This window comes from Danio rerio, chromosome 9 (genome assembly GCF_052040795.2).
Source record: "Danio rerio strain M-AB ecotype USA chromosome 9, GRCz13ab, whole genome shotgun sequence".
In the NCBI taxonomy this organism is placed as follows: domain Eukaryota; kingdom Metazoa; phylum Chordata; class Actinopteri; order Cypriniformes; family Danionidae; genus Danio; species Danio rerio.
The window spans coordinates 37,474,513-37,494,659 of NC_141029.1; the positions used below are offsets into that span (position 1 = coordinate 37,474,513).

At 43.2% G+C, this 20,147-nt stretch overlaps 1 protein-coding gene and 1 long non-coding RNA gene across 2 annotated transcripts in view; one reads left to right on the forward strand and one right to left on the reverse strand.

Annotated features, from left to right (window-relative positions):
• Positions 1-5,209: 5,209 nt before the first annotated feature.
• On the reverse strand, positions 5,210-19,465 carry LOC147842406 (uncharacterized). Its single transcript, XR_015499703.1, has 3 exons — positions 19,345-19,465; positions 14,087-14,937; positions 5,210-6,153 (listed from the first exon to the last, which is right to left on the reverse strand). It is a non-coding gene; the product is annotated as an uncharacterized LOC147842406 (long non-coding RNA).
• The window catches only part of LOC147842407 (uncharacterized), a 194,519-nt gene continuing 185,011 nt past the window's right edge, over positions 10,640-20,147 (forward strand). Inside the window, exons 1-2 of the mRNA XM_087268652.1 lie at positions 10,640-10,663; positions 10,699-12,931. Of these exons, the coding sequence (XP_087124778.1) occupies positions 10,640-10,663; positions 10,699-11,922 (1,248 nt within the window). The 3' untranslated portion in view covers positions 11,923-12,931. The remainder of the gene's footprint in view (positions 10,664-10,698; positions 12,932-20,147) is intronic.

Genomic DNA, 20,147 nt, shown 5'->3' on the forward strand with positions numbered 1-20,147 from the left:
GCAATTGACATTTACCCTGGTGGCTATAAGGAAAAATGGGCTTGGAACAACGTAAGAGATAGTGACGTGATCATTTAAATTTTTTAGTTGAACTAGTATAACCATTTGACAAAGCAGATTTAACCACAAAAGTGTTACTCTAAAAGAATATTTTTCAGCTTCCGGAGTTATATAAGTGGAGGGCAATCTGTAATAGAGGTCAGACTGTCTGGTTGATGGCCAGTTTGTGCTAAAGATTGCAGTGACATGCCAGGGGCAGTGCCGCAGGCCCAACACCTTTCCTGTTCGCCTCTGAAACCCTGCTGTGTTCAACCTTTTACAGGTCATCGACTGCTGCTGTTAATTGTTTATTATCCTTGATGTTTTGAAGTACTAGCTGGGCCCTGATTGATGGCTGTCCAGTCTGCAGAGGCAAATAAAGATGCAGAAAATTGGAGAACTGTTGAGCAAAGAGAGTCTGTTTATGGCAGAGTTAAAAGAAAAGTGGCGTTGTTTGGATATAAAGCAACTGGGTTTGATGTGTTTTCTGAAAAGCCCTTTTTAAAGGTCTGTAAATGTCAAAATAGCACAGCTAAAGCCAATGTGACCAATTGTTAATGTTAAAATATTCTGTAAACACATCAGCACTGAAATCCAGATTTATTTTGGCCGTAGGAGCCTCAAAGCATCAAACTTTTGTGTTTTATTCCTTTCTGGGCCTTTTGAATTTGGTTCTACTTTTTGCAATGAATTGATAATGAATGGACGCTGATTGAATGCAGCAAATTAAGAGTTCAGATGTCATGCTTTGAATAGAACCGCGCTTTCGATCTGGATGACCTTCATCTCTGTGGGTTTTGTTTTTGAGCTCTGGACTTGGGTGACCTTTAATCCTGCTGCTTGTATTCACATACTGTAGTTATCTTATCTTATGAATACAAACTCATGGTGTAGGGCTGTTTCAACAACCTTAGTTTGATTGAGTTTAAAGATTGACAATGTTTATGCCATTATTGAAAATGAAAGAGTGGTATATAGTGGTAACTTCTGAAATCTTTATGCCATGTTTATCTTGCTGAGAAATTAGAACAGTGCGCTTCTTTTTAGCCAGGTACAGTAGTATATTTTTGCATCAATTTCAGCAACAACATTTCCCTCAATCTTTAATCCCACAGCAAAAGAAATCACAATTTACTCATTTTGTGATTGTAAGTCTGCACTGAAAGGATGCCATTGATTTCTGTGCAAATTGCATTTTCTACATAATAGATGCAATTACAGTTGAGTCCTTCTACAATGCATGTGAAAAATAAAATTTGCCACACTGTTATTTCTAGACAAAATCCGCATATGGTCATTATTTTTAGTGAACAAAAACATACTAGTCAAACTGAGCAAAGCACAAGCAATTCAAAGCACATTTCAGAATCCTGGCCAAGCTTATGTGCAATAATCAAAATATACTTTGAGCTTATGCCATTAGATGTATCACTTCGCTTCCTTTTACAACTCTTACCTCACACCATGGGATGGCAAATGAGACACCTACTGTTTTATGAATACTACGATTTCAGACAAACTTGGCTAATGTTTTTTCTTTTGCCAACTATGATAAACAAGTATGTGTATTTGGACACACGGGAATTATGTAGTCTATTAATATAAGGCTGTAAAATTATTTTACTTGATTTCTGTTGCTAAGTACTATTTTGGAGATTTGAACAAAGTCTTTGTTACATATTTTTTAATTGAAGTTTTTTGGTTATGCTTTACTTAAAGGAGTGCTCATTAGACTGTCATGAAATCTGTATAATAATAAATTGTGAATGAGATTGGATGCATTCTTTTAGTAGCTGTCATAAGGTGTCATTCCTTCATTTATGTAATTTTAAATGCAAAGATGACGGTGTTTGTTTTGACAATTATTGACATTATTAAGACATGTGCATCTGTCTTAAACATGATTGTCATGAAGCCACTATAATTGTGTCATGTCATGATTGTAAAGGTTTCATTACTGTCTTATGATCACCGCCTTCAAGTAAAGTGTTATTGTTTTTTTGTTTTTTTTAACTCGATGGACATTACATTTGGTAAATGGTGACTCCAATGTGTGTGCTTGACATTTAAAACCCAATGATGTTTGTTATCACATATAAAGCAGAGTTTCAGCTTCAGTAATTGTCATGTGACAAATTTCTGACTCCAAAAATGTCAGAAAGCAAATTGAGGTAGTGAAGTAGCCTCCTAAAATGTAATATTTATTTTGTCCATTTTTATATATCTGACTGTCTGTTTGAGCATATTGGTGGAATGCACAGGATTGTATGCAAATAAATGCAGAGATGAAATATTAATACACAGTTAGCAGTGCTTCCCACAGGTTTGAAATATATGTGGTTATTCAGGTTGCTTTATTGGCCTTAGACTTAGTGCAGTATTGTCAAAGCATTTTAGATATAAATTATTTCAGTAATTTATCAACATCATCAATTTACTAACATATGCAGCAAATAAGAAATAAATTACAGGAAAAATTAATAAAAACAGACAATATCTCTAAAATTGATAATATTTATTAATAGTTATTTTATAATTAGAATAGAAAGCGTAGATTATTTAAATAAGGCAAAAGAAGTGATTAATTTTTTCTAATGATGTAGCCTAAACATATTTTGAAGCCAGTGTAGATGTCATTTTGTCCTCTCCGAGTATACAGTAAAGCTTTTTCTTTTTAGAGAGTAAAATGTATATTTGACAATATTCCAAGTCCTAAAATTATGACATTTTGAATGAGTTGATTCATTTTAGTGAATCAAATTCAAGAGCACAACAAACGATTCTACTATTATACACCATTTGTTTGAAATATTGAAAAAGAGTTTGCGTCGATCTAAAATCACATAAACTTTATTTTAGTTATGTCTGTACTGAAATGAGGCAATAATTATTTGAGCTCTAATCGTTACTGATGAATTGTGCACCTGACAAGAGAACTTTAGTTGTTGTTTTTCCTTCTAATACAAACCGAAGCAAAGCGTGTACATCATGAATGGTGGTTTATCGACTCCCCTTGCTGTGAACGCAAAAATCTATAGGAAACACTGCCATGTTTACCAATCTCCTAATCATCAGAAGCATAAAGTCAACTGACTTATGGCTATCTAAAACTGCTCATATTAAATACTTTTAAAGGGTAGAATCCGACTAATGTAAACTATTGGCTGACTAGAGATTCTCATCAAAGATTGCACCTATCTTTGGGGCATCAATCATTCTTAAAGAGACAGTAAAATGTATGAGTTAGCGTATGGTATTTATTCCCCTTACAATCGAGCACGTACACTTCCAGACATTGATTTATGACAGTCATCAATCTCCCCCCGACACACTTTCATGTTTTGACATGACAGAAATAAGGTGTTATTATTGATGCTATACGCTGGCCGCAGAGGGCAAAACAGCAAGTGTCGAGAATCACGATTTTCCCATCTGGCTTCATATTCCTCTTGCCCAGGCACAAGCACTATATAGTTACCCTAGGGTGAGATACCAATCTTCCCCTTTCCAGCCCAAATTCAACCAAGTATCAGTAGGCAACTTTACATTTTTCTTCAGTCAGTGACAGCAAAACTTGCCGTCAGCATTTTGAATCACGCCTTACTGACCTCCAGAATTTTAGTAGGTTATTTTTTGCAGGACAATCTCTAAAAGAAAACTTTATCTTAAAAGAAATACAAATATATATATATATATATATATATATATATATATATATATATATATATATATATATATATATATATATATATATATATATATATATATTTTTTTTTTTTAATTATTTTTTTTTTCGTTTATCAGTGCACAGCAAATGCAAGACTCTAATCACATCTGAATGATCATATTTAAAAGTTGTGCTCCATCATAAAGCTATAATTACCAGCAAGAAGTGCAGCTGTATCACATTTATGCAACCTGAGTGATTTATGCATGCATAGCATCTAACAAATAATTTCCCTATATAATATGTCTTAGCTTGATCGTTCATGTGCATGTTATTTGTAATTATAATCTTTCCGACTACACCTGAAGGCTGATTTAAATCCAGACTTTCTGAGTAGTATGTGGGGGGGGCGGTTAGGGGGGGGGGGGGGGGGGGCTGGACTGGTATTGATCATAATGAGTTACATGTGACTGCACAATTCATTTGGTTGCTGTATTTAAATAGCGAAATAAATATTAAATTACACAGCGATGTCCAACTGTGTTTGTCCAACCAAAGTTGACTTTTGAACTTGTAAGTAGGTACTTCCCAAGAGGATGAGAAAGAAGTAATACTACACCAGCTGTAATGGATGTTAAAGGTGAAGTGTGCCATTTTTAAAAAGCTTTATACCACTTTAATGTGCTGAGGCAACTGTAAGAGAGCTATTTGCAGGTTGTAAACAGTGTGACATTGTAGTGCTTTTTGTTTGAGAAGTTCAAGGACTGTGGTAATACATGGTGAAAGCTATCCATTAGCATTCCTGTTCGCCTTAATGCCGGTTTGTCACTTGGTGGAACATCTACAATCATATGATGAAATATACTGAAATGTCAGCAAATAAAAACACATTTCCATGACCAATTGTTGATTGATTGTTACTCAATCAATCAATCTGGCCAGATCACACAATATGTTCCAAACCAGGTTTATTAAAAATATGTGCCCAGGGCTACATTTTTCAGAACCGAGAAATATGTACCCAGGACGACTTTTTTTTGCAGTTATTGTTTTTTACAAACCCACCAGAGGCTGCCGTGGTCATTTATGACAATCTCAAATATGTAACTGGGGCATGTTTTCTCCAATGCGCCATTTCTTGCAAATACACAAGAGGCTGCTGTGAATGTTTCTGGCTGTTTTTAAATTCTTCGTATACACGTCCATGAGAGAGGAAGGTTGGCTCATCCATAATAAATATCATTCTTACCTAAACCCAACTGATAGTGTTTTTAAAAAAAAAAATTACAAGAGAAAAGCCATTGCAGCTCGCTCTGCTCTGCCCCCTTCCAAGTCTGGCACTGTTAACGGCGAGCTATCGAGCAAACCAGTACCGCCATAAAAGCCGTCCATATAGAAGTAATTGGTTAGTGGTACCGCCCCAAGATTTAGTTTTACTTATAAAAGTCTGTCATGATGTACTCTGAAGCAGATATTTATCAGTTCTCAAAAATATATTCCTGTGCACATTTTTCCACAGAGTTTGTGTTATAATGTTCTGTTCTTATTAAACAAAAATAAGAACAGAACATTCTTATTATATTCTAAAATCATTTTTTTGAATATTCACCAAGAATCTGCTAAACTCTAAATGCACTGAGATTGCTGAGATTGCAAAATGGTTCAAAACTCCCTGGTTATGACATCCACCAGCAGGGGACTTGTAACTTGTGTTGGTAACCAGCTTAAAGTCCCCAAGGAATAAAACCTAACCATATCATCTTTTTTTTTTCTTTTTTTTTTGTTGCTCATATTGCTAGTTTTGTGGTAAACAATTCATCTGTGCTTGTGATTAAGAAAAAAAAGTTTGCCCTTCTAATCTTTAATTGAAATGCACTTTCTGTTTTTTTTAGTAAAATTTTCAGAGAACATATATCTTAGCAAATGAGCGTGACCAACATATTTAACCGTGCCCCTCCAAGTGTCAGTTTTAACTTCAAACAGGCGAGAAGGACGTGTCTGTTAGGTTGTAATAACTTTCCCCAAACCCTTTTTGGAATTGTTTTTGAGAAATATATGTAAATTTTTCTATTTCTTTTTAGTGCCAATAGTACAACAATTCCAGCCTAGCTCATTGGAAATACGTGTAATGTAGAATATGTTGCTCTGGTTACATTTGCTACACATTTCAGATGACAAATTCACTACAGGGCACTGTCTACATTTTTGTGAATCTGAAATAGGTTATTAGGGTGCTGTTTATTACTCATACACATCTATAAGTCATTTGCACATGATGTACAAATCACCAAGCGAATCACTGACCTAGACCCTTCCCTTAACCCAACCAATAGTGTTTTCAATTGCAAACAGAAGACAAAAAGTGCATTAACCATATAGTTTTATATTAATTCGACATTGCTTTTACCACTTTTGTAAAACCATGCTTAATTAAATTTTTGTGGAACCTTACAATATTTTTGTCAGGGTTCTGCCACTCTGGTCTTGTAAATTCTTGTTTTGGTGGCAGATCTCGGATACTACTCGTGTCTGGTCCTGTTTCTGTCTCTGTGTGCGCGCGCGCCGTTGTGGGTTTGTGTTTGTGTTTTCGTCTGTCAGCAGCATGGTGTTTCATTCCCAGCGTCTCAGTCTTGTTGGTTTCGGTTTTGGTCGGCGCTGGGATGAAGCATGCATGCTGCATGTGTGACCGCACGGTGAGTGTTTTCATTCATCGTGTGCTCGTGTCTTGCGTCTTTTGTCAAAGCACGTGGCTCGGTGTTTACATTGTGGTCACGTGCTTTTGTCGTGTGCTTCAGTGTTGTGTTATGTGAGCGCATGGCTTGTATTGTCTTTCTGTGTTATGCGCTCTCCCGTCTATTGTCTTGTCCCACCCACCTTGTTACCTTGTTTGTAATTATTATTTTCACCTGTCCGCCTGTCTGTTTATTGGTTTGTCTTTCCTATTTATTCTCCTAGTGTGCTCTGTTCTGTGCTGGTCCGTTATTGATTGTTCCCTTCCCTGTTGCTGATTTCCATTCTACAACAGCGGTTTAAAGTATTGTCTCGAAAAGTTCCAGATCTTGTCTTGTTGAGTGTGTAATATAATGTTGTGTTCCCCTTCGGTTGGGGAACTTCAGTGCCATGAATGGGAGGATTCGGATCAGAAGCCGCTTATCTGGAGAGTATTGAACGGGCCAATGAATGAAATTAATTGGCAGCGTAAGCTTGCGCAGGTGTGCGACATCTGCAATCATCTCAGCATATAAGCACACCTGAAGCCAGCAGACGCCATCCTTTTCGCTTCAGATCCTTTCTGAGTGAGTCGATGAGGGTTCCTCTTGCTGATCAGCACTTCAGAGCGAACGAGTGTGTCTCCCGGTCCAGAGTGGGTCTTCGCGGTGGCAGACGGTCGAGCTGGGTTACTCCCTTGCCTGCGGTTCTTTGGGTCCGGTCCTCCAGAGCGGTGCGTATAGTTGCAACTTTCCTAAAAGAGCAACACAGTCGTGCAGCACGTCCTTTTCAGGATGGCGCTCCGACTGTGCGTTTCTGGATGCGGGGGTTTCCTGTCTCCGGATGATGGACACGATCACTGCATTGCATGTTTGGGGGTCCAGCATGTTAATGCGGTGCTCGCGGGCGGTTCATGTCGTCATTGCGATGCCATGACCGTTGCACAGCTAAGATCGCGGCTAACTTTCGCAAGAGAGCGAGCCACCCCAGTTGCCTCCTGTTCTAAAAAAGCAGCGGGCGCTCGGGCAGATCTGAGGGTTTCAGCGGGAGCTAATCCGCCGCCCACGGGCTCGCGGACCTCTCGCTCCTCACGGCGCTCCATCCAAGCTTCGGGTGGTGAGAGTGATCCGTCTAACCAGATGGTAGCTCTCACACTCGCTGACACCGGAGATCAGATGTCCTCCGCGGCATCGGAGGGTGGGCTTTCACTGTCCGACGAAGATCCGGACCCGCTCGCCCCCTCCGGGCAGGTGAGCGCTGTCAAATCGGATCCTGAAGCGGACATGTTAGCCGTGCTTTCCCGGGCTGCTTCGGCCGTGGGGTTGGAGATGGTTTATCCCCCAGCTCCGCGGCCGGACCGACTAGATGGGTGCTACGTAGAGGACCAGAAGGCGAAGCCTTCGAAGCCTCTCGTCCCCTTCTTCCCGGAAGTGCACAGTAGGCTCACGCAGTCCTGGAGGGCACCTTTCTCTGCCCGTGCTGCGAGTGCCTCCGCCCTCACCGCCCTTGACGGCGGAGCTGCCAGGGGGTATGAGGCGATCCCGTCAGTGGAGCGCGCTATCGCGGTCAATCTTTGTCCGCGCGGCGCCTCTACGTGGCGGGGTTTGCCCCGCCTCCCGTCCAAAGCCTGTAGGTTGTCTGCCTCCCTCGGAGCCAGAGCTTATAAGGCTGCGGGCCAGGCTGCTTCTGCTTTGCACGCGATGGCCACCTACCAGCGCTACCAAGCGCAGGCGCTGGCCGAGCTGCACGAGGGCGGGTCCAACCCAAGCTTATTACATGAGCTGCGCACCGCGACCGACTATGCTCTTCGGACTACTAAGTCCGCCGCGTGTGCGCTGGGGAGGACGATGTCCACACTTGTGGTTCAGGAACGCCACCTCTGGCTAAACCTGGCCGATATGCGCGACGTTGACAAAGTTCGCTTTCTTGACTCGCCCATATCCCAGGCTGGCCTGTTCGGCGACACCGTCGGTGAATTCACCCAGGAATTCAAGGCGGTGAAAGAGCAGTCGGATGCGATGGGCAATGTCATCTATCGGCGTGGCCGTAAGCCCGCTCCGCCCGCCGAGCCATCCACCTCCGCTGTTCCTCGCCGAGGGCGCCCGCCAACGAGTGCTGCCCCGCCCCCGCCTCCGGCCAAGCGGGCGCGGCGTTCACCTCGAAAACAGGCAGCCCCTCCTGCCCAGGGCGCCGTTAAGTCCGGTAAACGGACCGCGAAGCGTCCCTGAGACAGGCCATCCGGAGAAGAGGAAACTTGCTCTTTCCCCGCTGGAGGGCGGGGCCCCGATAACAACGGTACTTTTCAGTGCCACCAAAACATCAGTAAAAGAGCACTTTTTCCCTTCCCCGGATGTGACTGCACGAGTTCTGCCAGTCCGGGACGCGCTGCCTTCCGGCTCGCAGACTCTACGTGCTTCGCCAGTGGCTCACGAGCGCTGGGGGGACGGTCTCCCTTCCCTCAGCCCTCCAGCCCCCTCTCCGGAGTCAGGGTGCGGAGCCAGAGCGAATCGCTCTCCTCCAGCTTTTCCGCGGGACCCTCGTGCTTCCCGGATCAGCACACCCACTCCGCGCTGCCCCACCGCTGGTACGTCAGCGATTGTAGCGATGACTCCATTAGCGAGGGCTCTGCCTGCCTGGTTAGCGCGGGCCAGCCCCTCGCGGTGGCTCATACGCACAATCAGACTCGGTTACGCGATTCAGTTCGCGAAACGGCCCCCCAAGTTTACGGGCGTGTATTTCTCCAGGGTCAACCCCCTGTCCGCCCCTGTCTTGCGAGAGGAGATTGCTGCCCTCCTGGCGAAGGGTGCAATCGAGCCGGTTCCTCCAGCCGAGATGGAGAGTGGGTTTTACAGCCCATACTTCATCGTACCCAAAAAGAGCGGTGGGTCACGGCCAATCCTAGATCTGCGCGTTTTGAACCGCTGTCTGCACAAGCTGCCGTTCAGAATGCTCACGCAGAGGCGCATTCTCCAATGCGTTCGTCCTCGGGATTGGTTTGCAGCCATAGACCTGAAGGACGCGTATTTCCATGTCTCCATTCTTCCACGCCACCGCCAATTACTGCGTTTTGCGTTCGAGGGTCGAGCGTGGCAGTACAAGGTCCTCCCCTTCGGGCTCTCTCTGTCTCCGCGGGTCTTCACCAAACTCGCGGAGGGTGCCCTAGCGCCCCTTCGGCTCGCGGGCATTCGCATACTCAGTTATCTCGACGACTGGCTGATTTAGCCCACTCGCGGGAGCAATTGATTATGCACAGGGACGAGGTGCTTCGGCATCTCCGCCTACTGGGGCTTCAGGTCAACCGAGAAAAGAGCAAACTCGCCCCCGTGCAGAGGATTTCTTTTCTCGGGATGGAGCTGGACTCGATCACCATGGTAGCGCACCTCTCCGAGGAATGCGCTCGCCTGTTGCTGAACTGTCTGAGGGAGCTCGACAGCAAACTAGTGGTCCCACTGAAGTTCTTTCAGAGGCTCCTGGGGCATATGGCATCCGCAGCCGCCGTCACGCCGCTCGGGTTGCTCCATATGAGACCACTTCAGCACTGGCTTCACGATCGGGTCCCCAGACGCGCATGGCACGCGGGCACACACCGGGTCTCGGTTACTGCGCTGTGTCGCCGCGCCCTCAGCCCTTGGAACGACCCCTCGTTCCTACAGGCCGGTGTGCCTCTAGGACAGGCGTCCAGCCATGTTGTTGTTTCAACAGATGCTTCCAACACGGGTTGGGGGGCCGTGTGTCGCGGGCATGCGGCTGCGGGCCTCTGGATGGGTGCCCAGCTGCATTGGCATATCAATCGCCTAGAGCTGTTGGCAGTGTTCCTCGCTCTCCACCGCTTTTTACCGGTGCTAGAGCGGCAACACGTGCTGGTCAGGACGGACAGTACGGCGGCGGCGGCGTATATCAACCGCATGGGGGGTATGCGCTCTCGCCGCATGTCTCAGCTCGCCCGCCGTCTGCTCCTCTGGAGTCACCCGCGGCTGAAATCGCTGCGCGCCATTCACGTCCCAGGCACGCTCAATCGTGCAGCCGATGCGCTCTCACGACAGCTGTTACGCCCTGGAGAATGGAGACTCCACCCCGAGTCTGTTCAGCTGATATGGGCGCGATTCGGGGAGGCCCAGATCGATCTGTTTGCTTCCCCCGAGAACGCTCACTGCCAGTTGTTTTTTTCCCCTGACCGAGGGCTCTCTCGGCACGGATGCACTGGCCCACAGCTGGCCTCGGGGCATGCGCAAGTATGCGTTTCCCCCAGTGAGCCTGCTCGCGCAGTTTCTGTGCAAGGTCAGGGAGGACGAGGAACAGGTTCTGCTAGTTGCGCCCCTTTGGCCCAACCGGACCTGGATATCAGAGCTCTCACTCCTCGCGACGGCCCTCCCCTGGCGGATCCCTTTGAGAGAGGACCTACTCTCTCAGGGACAGGGCACCATCTGGCACCCTCGCCCCGATCTTTGGAACCTCCACGTGTGGTCCCTAGACGCGAGGAAGACTTAGGTAACCTACCGACTGCGGTGGTTAATACCATCACTCAGGCTAGAGCCCCCTCCACGAGGCGCGCCTACGCCCTGAAGTGGAGTCTATTCACTGAATGGTGCGTCTCTCGCAGAGAAGACCCCCGAAATTGCCAGATTAGTGTTGTGCTCTCTTTCCTTCAAGAGAAGTTGGACAGCAGGCTGTCGCCCTCCACTCTCAAGGTTTACGTGGCCGCCATCTCCGCTTATCATAGCGCGGTAGCTGGCGGCACCGTGGGAAAGCATAACCTGGTCATCCAGTTCCTTAGGGGTGCTAGGCGAATTAATCCATCTCGCCCCCCTCTCATGCCCTCTTGGGATCTCGCCCTCGTTCTCACGAGTCTGCGATCCGATCCCTTTGAGCCACTCGAATCAGTATCTCTAAGATTTCTGTCCCTGAAGACAGCTCTGCTGGTTGCGTTGGCCTCCATCAAGAGGGTCGGGGACCTGGAGGCATTTTCGGTCAGTGACTCGTGCCTGGAATTCGGGCCGGATTACTCTCACGTTATCCTGAGACCCCGCCCCGGTTATGTGCCCAAGGTTCCTACCACCCCCTTTAGAGATCAGGTAGTGAACCTGCAAGCGCTGCCCCCGGAGGAGGCAGACCCAGCCCTTTCTTTACTTTGTCCAGTTCGCGCTCTGCGCATTTATGTGGGCCGTACTCAGAATTTTAGATCATCTGAGCAGCTCTTTGTCTGTTATGGCGGTCGGCAGCAGGGAAGTGCCGTATCGAAACAAAGATTATCCCACTGGATTGTGGATGCCATTTCACTCGCTTATTCGAGTCGAGGTCAGCCGTGTCCCCCGGGAGTACGTGCACACTCCACTCGGAGCGTTGCATCCTCTTGGGCGCGTGCACGCGGCGCCTCTCTAACAGACATCTGTAGAGCTGCGGGCTGGGCGACACCCAACACATTTGCAAGGTTTTACAATCTGCGAGTGGAGCCGGTTTCCTCAAGGGTATTAGGTAACCCTTTGGTGATTGAGGAGACAACTCGGTAGGGTGTTGAAACACGCTTGCTGCGCCATTCTCCCTAACACGGAGGTACGTGCGCCTTTTTTATCTGTCAGTAAAGTTCCCCGTCAGGTGAGCCCTGCAGATTCCTCCGTGGCCCCCAGCACTGACTCAGCGGAGGAGTCACTTGCTGGCCCACTACGTTGTAGGTCTGCCCGCTGGTCAGCCCGCGTTTTGGGTATAGGTGCCTGCTATGCGTGATCCCCACTAGGCGATCCCATATGCTTATTCCGCCACGGTTAAGTCCCCCCCCTGGGCGGACCCGTGTCTTCCCTCTCCGCTAACCACTCTTTGCTATGCGTACTCCCCCTTTTTAGGGCTAGTCCATAGGTAAATTCTGCCATCTATCCCCCCCTTGGGTAACGGATGGCCTCCGCAGCGTCCTCCCTATCGGGATTGCACGCTTCCCAACGTACTGTCGTATTTCCTAGAATTATCTAGATGCTCACGACTTCCCAAAAAATATATCTAAATCCGTAAAACTTCTGTTGAAGTAGGATAAATTAGGGCCAGGGACACGTTGGAGGACCGCGCCCCCCATGATGTGGGTGCGTCACGCTTGCTTGACTATCTCCTCATCGGGGGTGTTGGTAAGGTGCAGTCATTATGGCGCTTTCCATATTCTCCCATTCATGGCACTGAAGTTCCCCAACCGAAGGGGAACGTTCGAGGTTACAGAAGTAACCCTTCGTTCCCCGAGGAGGGGAACGGAAGTGCCATATTCCGTCGCCATAATGACTGTCCCTTAGCTGTTTGAAAGTCTCTTCAGCTTAAAAGGATGGCGTCTGCTGGCTTCAGGTGTGCTTATATGCTGAGATGATTGCAGATGTCGCACACCTGCGCAAGCTTACGCTGCCAATTAATTTCATTCATTGGCCCGTTCAATACTCTCCAGATAAGCGGCTTCTGATCCGAATCCTCCCATTCATGGCACTTCCGTTCCCCTCCTCGGGGAACGAAGGGTTACTTCTGTAACCTCGAACGTTTTTCCCAAGTGTGCCGCAAGCCTACGTTTGAGTGAAGGTTTCGGCCGTTAGATCGCCCCCTGGGGGCTGGCTGCAGTACAAGTCATAAAGCCCGCCTCCTCCGTGTTAATGAAGGAGACTTGAGCCCAAATAAAAAAAAATATTACACTTGCAATAAAATGTCCCGAAAGATAGTTCTGGTCGATTAAGGCACTGGTTATTGTGCTGAAATAGGTGCAGATCTTCATTTTTGTAAACAGTTTGTTTTTAGCAGTAATTTAATGCTGGGCGTGTCATCGTGATTGACAGCTGTGATTGACAGTTTCTCAAAGCGCGGCGTCTGAGCTTCGGCAGGAGACTGAAGTAGACTGAAATGTTATTATTCGATTTCTGTGTTATTTTACCATGACAAAATGAGTTCAGCAGTAAACTATAGTTTCTGACATACATGATCCTGGTGGAACACTGTTTATTCGCTAAGTTCAGGGCTTTTTTCGGGCTTTATTAGTTTGCTGATACACGCCTAGCCACCCAGATAGCAAAACACAGTTCCGGCTAGATTCTCACCTGCCGGAGACTTATCTCTTAGAGCTCAGACTGACTAATGTTACCTCTGCTGGACCTACTCCGGAAGCCTGGACTCACTGCCCGATTCCAGTCCGAGTCAATCGAGCCAGATGTGGCGGCTGAGCGAGGCGGCACTGCCGCATGCGAGCCGGAATCAGCCCGCGACGCCGCGAGTAAGTTGTGCGCTGCGGCCTGGAGCTGGCGCGATTGAATATATAAAACCCTCATATTTGTTAACGTTATTACATCCATTTGTGTTGATATGACAGCAAATGCATGCTGAGAAGTTCGGGGGGCGTAGTTGATTTTACATAAAGCGTTTGATTGGAAGCTCGACTCTGCTCATTTTCGCGGCTCCTCCTCTGGCTCCATCAGACAGTCCTTCTGCGCATGTCTGGCTCCAATTTCAGCAGTCTTTTGCGACAGTTTGTGCCCGTCAAGCAGGCGTTTTGCCCTCAAGGCGTTCAATGGGAAAAAGGGCTGTCGCGTCGTCCATATTTTTTACAGTCATTGGTTTTTCCCCACATGGGGAGATTTGAGTTTTGTTTTTGTTTTATTTTTCATTAAATTCTTCATTCCCTGCATTTGGGTCCTCGCCTCCTCTTCACCACCCCCATACCGTGACAATTTTAACCTATAAGCACGCAGCAAGTACAATACTACACCATAGAGCACTACCAAGAATATTGGCCCTAATAGAAATGTGGTTGATATCCGCTTGTTAAGTGGTGACGTGTTTGTGACGTATGTAATACCGTTTCCAGGTCCAAGCCGCCACTCATTTGAGTGGAGAAATCATTCGTTTATGATCACGTTTTATTCCTATCACACATTAAAGTTAATTTTATATAGAATCATATTGTACACAACAATCTCTGGGCTTGCTGCATAACAAATACCAAAAATGTAACAATTTATAAAAAAATAATCACTTTCTGGCTATTGGATATTAGGCATGGACATATATACTGCAATCGTGATTTTCGAAAGCCTTTAATCACTTTGTAAACGTTTATTATTACCACTTCATGAGTCTCTCCATTCAGTTGAATAGAGCGCTTGGACCCGGAAGCCGCTTCGCGTGACGTCACACTTAACAAGCGGATTGTAGGTACTGTAGATAGGTGTCACGGATTGGACAGGCTCTTCCACCAATTTCACACAGCGCCCATCATACCTGAGTTTTAATCATGCACAGCTGCACCCTATCACCTTGACACACAATAAAAGCACACACCTCACACCACTCTTTGTCCGGGCTTGTTCCTACGAAGCGGACTCATAGCGGATACTCTCCACATATTCACTATCACTAATTTGCCATTCTGATTCTTACCTGATCTCTGTTTGTTTCCAGTCTGTCTAGTCTTCCCCGTATCCAGTCAGAGGTGTGTGCGTCGTCCTTCTGTTTTCCCCGCAAGTCATCTGGTGTGGGCATTCGGTCTTCATCATTGCCTATCATCCATCCTGCTAAGGATAAGGACAATAATATCATCTCAGACTTCATCCACGTAACCCTTGTTTTCCTTTTGTTGCTCCGCTGTTAAAATAAACATTTAATACTACCACTCACCCTGTTTGTCCGTCTGCTTCCATAACAATAGGTGACACAGACATGTTTAATTACAAATCCTTATTGATTACAATAGGCACTATTAGGTTGATTGTTGTATTGGTCCCACTTTATATTAAGTGGCCTTAACTAATATGTACTTACATAAGAACTAATAGTTTGTTACAATGTACTTATTGTGTAAATACATGTATTTACTTTGTACTTATGCTTGATTAAATACATGTATGTAATTACATCTGTAACTACCTTTTGTAATTACATTTGTAAATACACTGCAGACCATTCCCTACACCTTAACCCACCCTTAAACCTACCCATACCACCCAACCTGTCCATAACCCAACCTCTATTCCAACTCAAAAGCACCACAAGTGTTCTCAAATACATTATAAACACATTAAGTACATTGTATTTATTTTTTTGATGTAAGTACATAGTAGTTAGGGACACTTAATATAAAGTGGGACCGTTGTATTTATTTGGTGTCGTGCAAAGCTAAAAAACTATTCATCAATAATATGTCTCTGTAAAATCATTAATGTATAAAGGAGATAAGTTGTACTGCCCTGTAGCATTCATGCTATATTACCTTGAAACTGCAGTCAAGTGTATGTTAAAGTATGTTTTTCAGTTTTACAAAAAAGCTGAAAATATTTCCAATGAGCCTATCTTGGACAATACCCACAATCCATAAGCTGGTCTTAAAAAACAACAATTGGCAATGTTTTTACCATACATTTGCCTGCATATATTTATTTATTTTCTTAACAAATGGACTTAATATTCTTTGCCTGCTGCTCCTTGCGAGATGCGCTAAGCTAAGTTACTCTGAAGCTTTCCAGAATCTCATGAGATATGTACTCGCACTCATTAATGTCCTGGCTCTGCTAAGAACAACAGTGTTCTTGTCAGCAGAGCTCATCCATGCTGTGCGCCGCTCTCTGATTTATGTCAACCAGAAACACTCTTTATGCAAATGGATTATTGAGGAAGTGGTAAGACAGATCAATAAAACACTCTACATGGTCATGGCTTAACAAAGTGCTGTTGGTTCTTGGCCATTTCCGGATGAAGGATGATTTACTGTGGCTTGGGGTCAAACTTCATTTACTTTTCTGCAGGGTAATATGCTAGATAACCATAGAATGGGTGAGCTGCTGATCATTGTTTTACAACAACTTCATTTATTACAGCACTTGCTAGATATTGATATTTTTCTTTCCTACATTTCTATCCATCTGTCCATGTACTGTATATATCTAAATTCTCGGTTGGTTTCCACTCTCATATTCATCATCATTTCTGGAATATCTGAAGTGCAGCAATGTTTGCAATGCAAAGAAAGAAAGAGAATATATGTATGCGAAAGGATTACATATAGCATATGAATGAAAAGAAAAAAAAGGCTTAGGGCATAAGTGATAAGCTCTATACAATCCAGTGTCAGCTTTGAGATTTCCTTGAATGCTGTTTTTGACACTAGACCATACAGTGACTCACAATCGCAATCAGGCTACAAGATGCGCCAAGGGAAAACATCACTCCTCTTCTTTCAATTAGTCGCAGCATTTCGCAATTACAGCTTTTCATCGACTTCTTGCAATCATGTCCTCATCTCTGAATCCACCATCACGATGATGGCCCTTCAACACATCTTACGTCTGCCTAATGACTTTTCACTTATCAGGGAGAAGTATTTAAGTCGACAGAAAGGAAAAGCAAATGTCTGTCCGTGCTTTCCAAAGGGGCCTCATAAAATAATATGCATGATTTAAATGGGGTTAAAAAATGACTTTTTTGGGGACAGAGCAACAGAATAGAGACTAACAACTGAGAATGATTAATAAAAGAAAATAATATGAAATTACACACATTCAAATCTGCAGCAGTGGTGGGGAAAATGACTCTACCTGGCCTTATTCTTTCAAAAAAAAATTGGAAAAATTTGGTGACTGAAGCTTTTGATTCTGTTTGTATTATACTCTTTTGGGTGCTAATTTGAGTTTGCAAATTTGAAAAGCAATTGCAAAAAAGATAAATTTGAATTAATCTTTAGATACATTGTGAAATATTTGTTACAGTATTACAGTGTACATCTATAGTATTTATTTACATTTTCAAATTAATTTGCGGGTGCTTGATTACCGGCCTGGCAGCTTTTGGTGTTTAATAGTTTAACAAATTGACCTTTATTGACATTTGTAGTGAAATAATGAATTCTCTGGATTGGTCAGTTAAATAATAAGCTGCCAGTTGTATTCTTCTATTATGTTTTAGAATATGCATCCTATATTTGTATTATTATTTTAGGATATTAATTCTACACTCTCAAAAATAAAAATTTGTACAAAAAATTTGGTACAAAATTTGTGTCTGGGGTGGTACCTTTTCAAAAGGTAACTTTGTACAAGTGGACATTAGTATTTTTAGGGTACAGTTTTGTAACTTTAAGGTTCACCTTTTTACATTTTAGGTACTATGAGGTACAGATTTGTAGGTTTTAGGTATTAATAGGTTGTTTTCACATGACGTCATTAATCACAAGCAAAATACAGATGGAGGGCAGGAAGTGATTCCTCTACATGAGACTTGCTATCAGAACATCAAAATGTTCTGTTTTATGTTGTTAATAATTGTTTAAATCAGCCAAAATAAGAAATAGTGAACAGCTTTTATAAATGTCCAAAAGTTTTTGCTCATAAAGGTGGGAGAGTTCAAGAAAAACGGAAGAAAAGGCAGCATGTAATAAACATTTTTTTCAATACATCCATGTGTACAAACTTTTTTCGAGCATGATGATTCGTTTGACAACACCAATAAAGATTATACACAGGCCTAGCTATGTGTATAAATGTTAATGTGTTGTATAAAAATCAGAGACAAACGCCACCACATTTAACCAAAATCCAGGAGAATATAAACAACGTTCTTTTCCATGTAATTGCTGCAGTTGGATTGCAATATTTAAGTCTTTACTGGTTTTTGATGGAATAAACAACTGTAACGTTAACTATATGTGCATCTGCAGTGAATGTTTGTTGATGATAGTTCATCGACAAAACAAAAAAGAAACACAACCCTGGCAACAAATCTAGACGGTTATTATTGTAGAGCACTTTTACCTCCCTACAAAAGTGATTAAATAATAATGTAGTCTATGTGTCCATGCTTTTGTATGCTTTTATCTGTCATTTCGTTATGTCTGGAAGATATCCGCATGGGGAAAAAAACTATGGTAATTTATAATACACATGTTTTTGAAGCGCATAGTAAAGTGTATAACATGTACAACTCTTTGTTATTGAATGCTACATAATACTGTAGTATAGTTAATACGGATAAAGTGTAACAACATTACTGTAAACTATGTTGGTTTATTGTGATGGTGTATAATTATAGCGTAGAAAACTGAAACATATTGAATAATTTGTTTATTTCTAAGGTTGTGTTGTACCACAGCAGCAATATAATTACGATGACAGTTTAATTCAAGTAATTACTGTATTGTATGCTTCCAAACTCTACAGTATTTACTATAATCATTTTTCATGTAACAGTTTATAGAGTAACGCCTCGATGACAGGCAAATATATTTTAGTTCAGTAGAAAACTCGACCCTCACCATTACGATCATGTCCAACATTTGTTGTTATTTTCTTTTTATATCTCCTTCGAAATATGGTATAAATCGAAAATGTATGGACATTCCTCTGTCTACAATTCAATCTTTTACTTCCTGCCCTCCATCTAAATTCAGCGCATCATTAGAACCATTGAATGAAAACAACTGATATGCACCTTCAAGGACACATTAGAAACACTTTTGAAAAGGTACTGCCCCAGTGACAGATTTTGTACCTTTATTTCGGAGTGTAAATATTTTTTTAAATCAATTATAAAGTAAATAGTTTCAAACTATAAAATGACAATAAAAAGCACTTTAAACAGTTTCAGTTAACGGACCAGATATTAGGCTTTCATATTGCAATTCAAACGTGTAAATGGAAAACTCCCATGAGATCAACAACCATGAGGTGCAAAAGATAATGCTATGGTTAACAAAAACAAGCCATCACCTGTTTATTATTAGTTTATTATTATAAGTACTTACTGTAAAAAAGTCAGATTTATTCAACTACTTAAGTAACAAAATTGTTGCATCTAACATGAATATCTAACATTTGGGAACTGAATGGTTTTCTTTAGGTACATCCAATGTAACATAACCTTGAGTTAACAGCTGCTGTTCTGGAGTCTTTCCACCACTGAAACACTGATTCAGCATTTACATTTCAACATACCTTCAGTGTTCATTCATCTGTTTATCTTGCTGATACTTTAGTATATTGCATTTGTGTTCTCCTCCACACTCGCCCATCCAATATCACTGACACTGATTCCGGATGGTCCCGTCTTCACACACTGCAAGTTAATCAATATAAAAATGTGATTGGATGGTTATCTCGTTCTTCAAAATACAACAACATAACTGGCTAATGATTATGCAATTTTAATGCAACATTGCCTACTACTATTTCTCAGCAATTAAGAACATTTTTAGATGAAATACAGAACAAAACATGGGTCAGGACATTAAAATTTGACTAAGAATATGGAACTATTAAAAAAAAAAAAATACAAGGCATCGGATCACCATACATATATATACTGTAGCATCCATACTGCATACTGAGCATTGCCACAACATCACCACTAGCATGTTCTTCTCTTATTTTGTAATAAATATAGACAATTCTGCAGACCATTGTAATGGGAAATACACTGAAAATATCTTAAATCATGTACATTATCTCTCATTATTTTTGAATCATGTACCATCAAAAGGCCCGTTATATATTCACCGAGCTCTTTATTGATGGACAGGCGAGATGCATTGTGTGCGCTCAGTGTTTGTAGGGAACGGATGCTCAAAGAGATCGATCATCCCTTTCAGTGGCGGCCTCCACTACGCTGGAGACGTTCTCTTAGCATGCAGCTCTCGCCGCGTCTGAAACAATGCTAATGGCACTAACAGCACGCTTTCATTGTACTGCTCTGAATGCTGCGGACATTTTTTACTCCCTTGCCTCAGAAGCGCACTCCT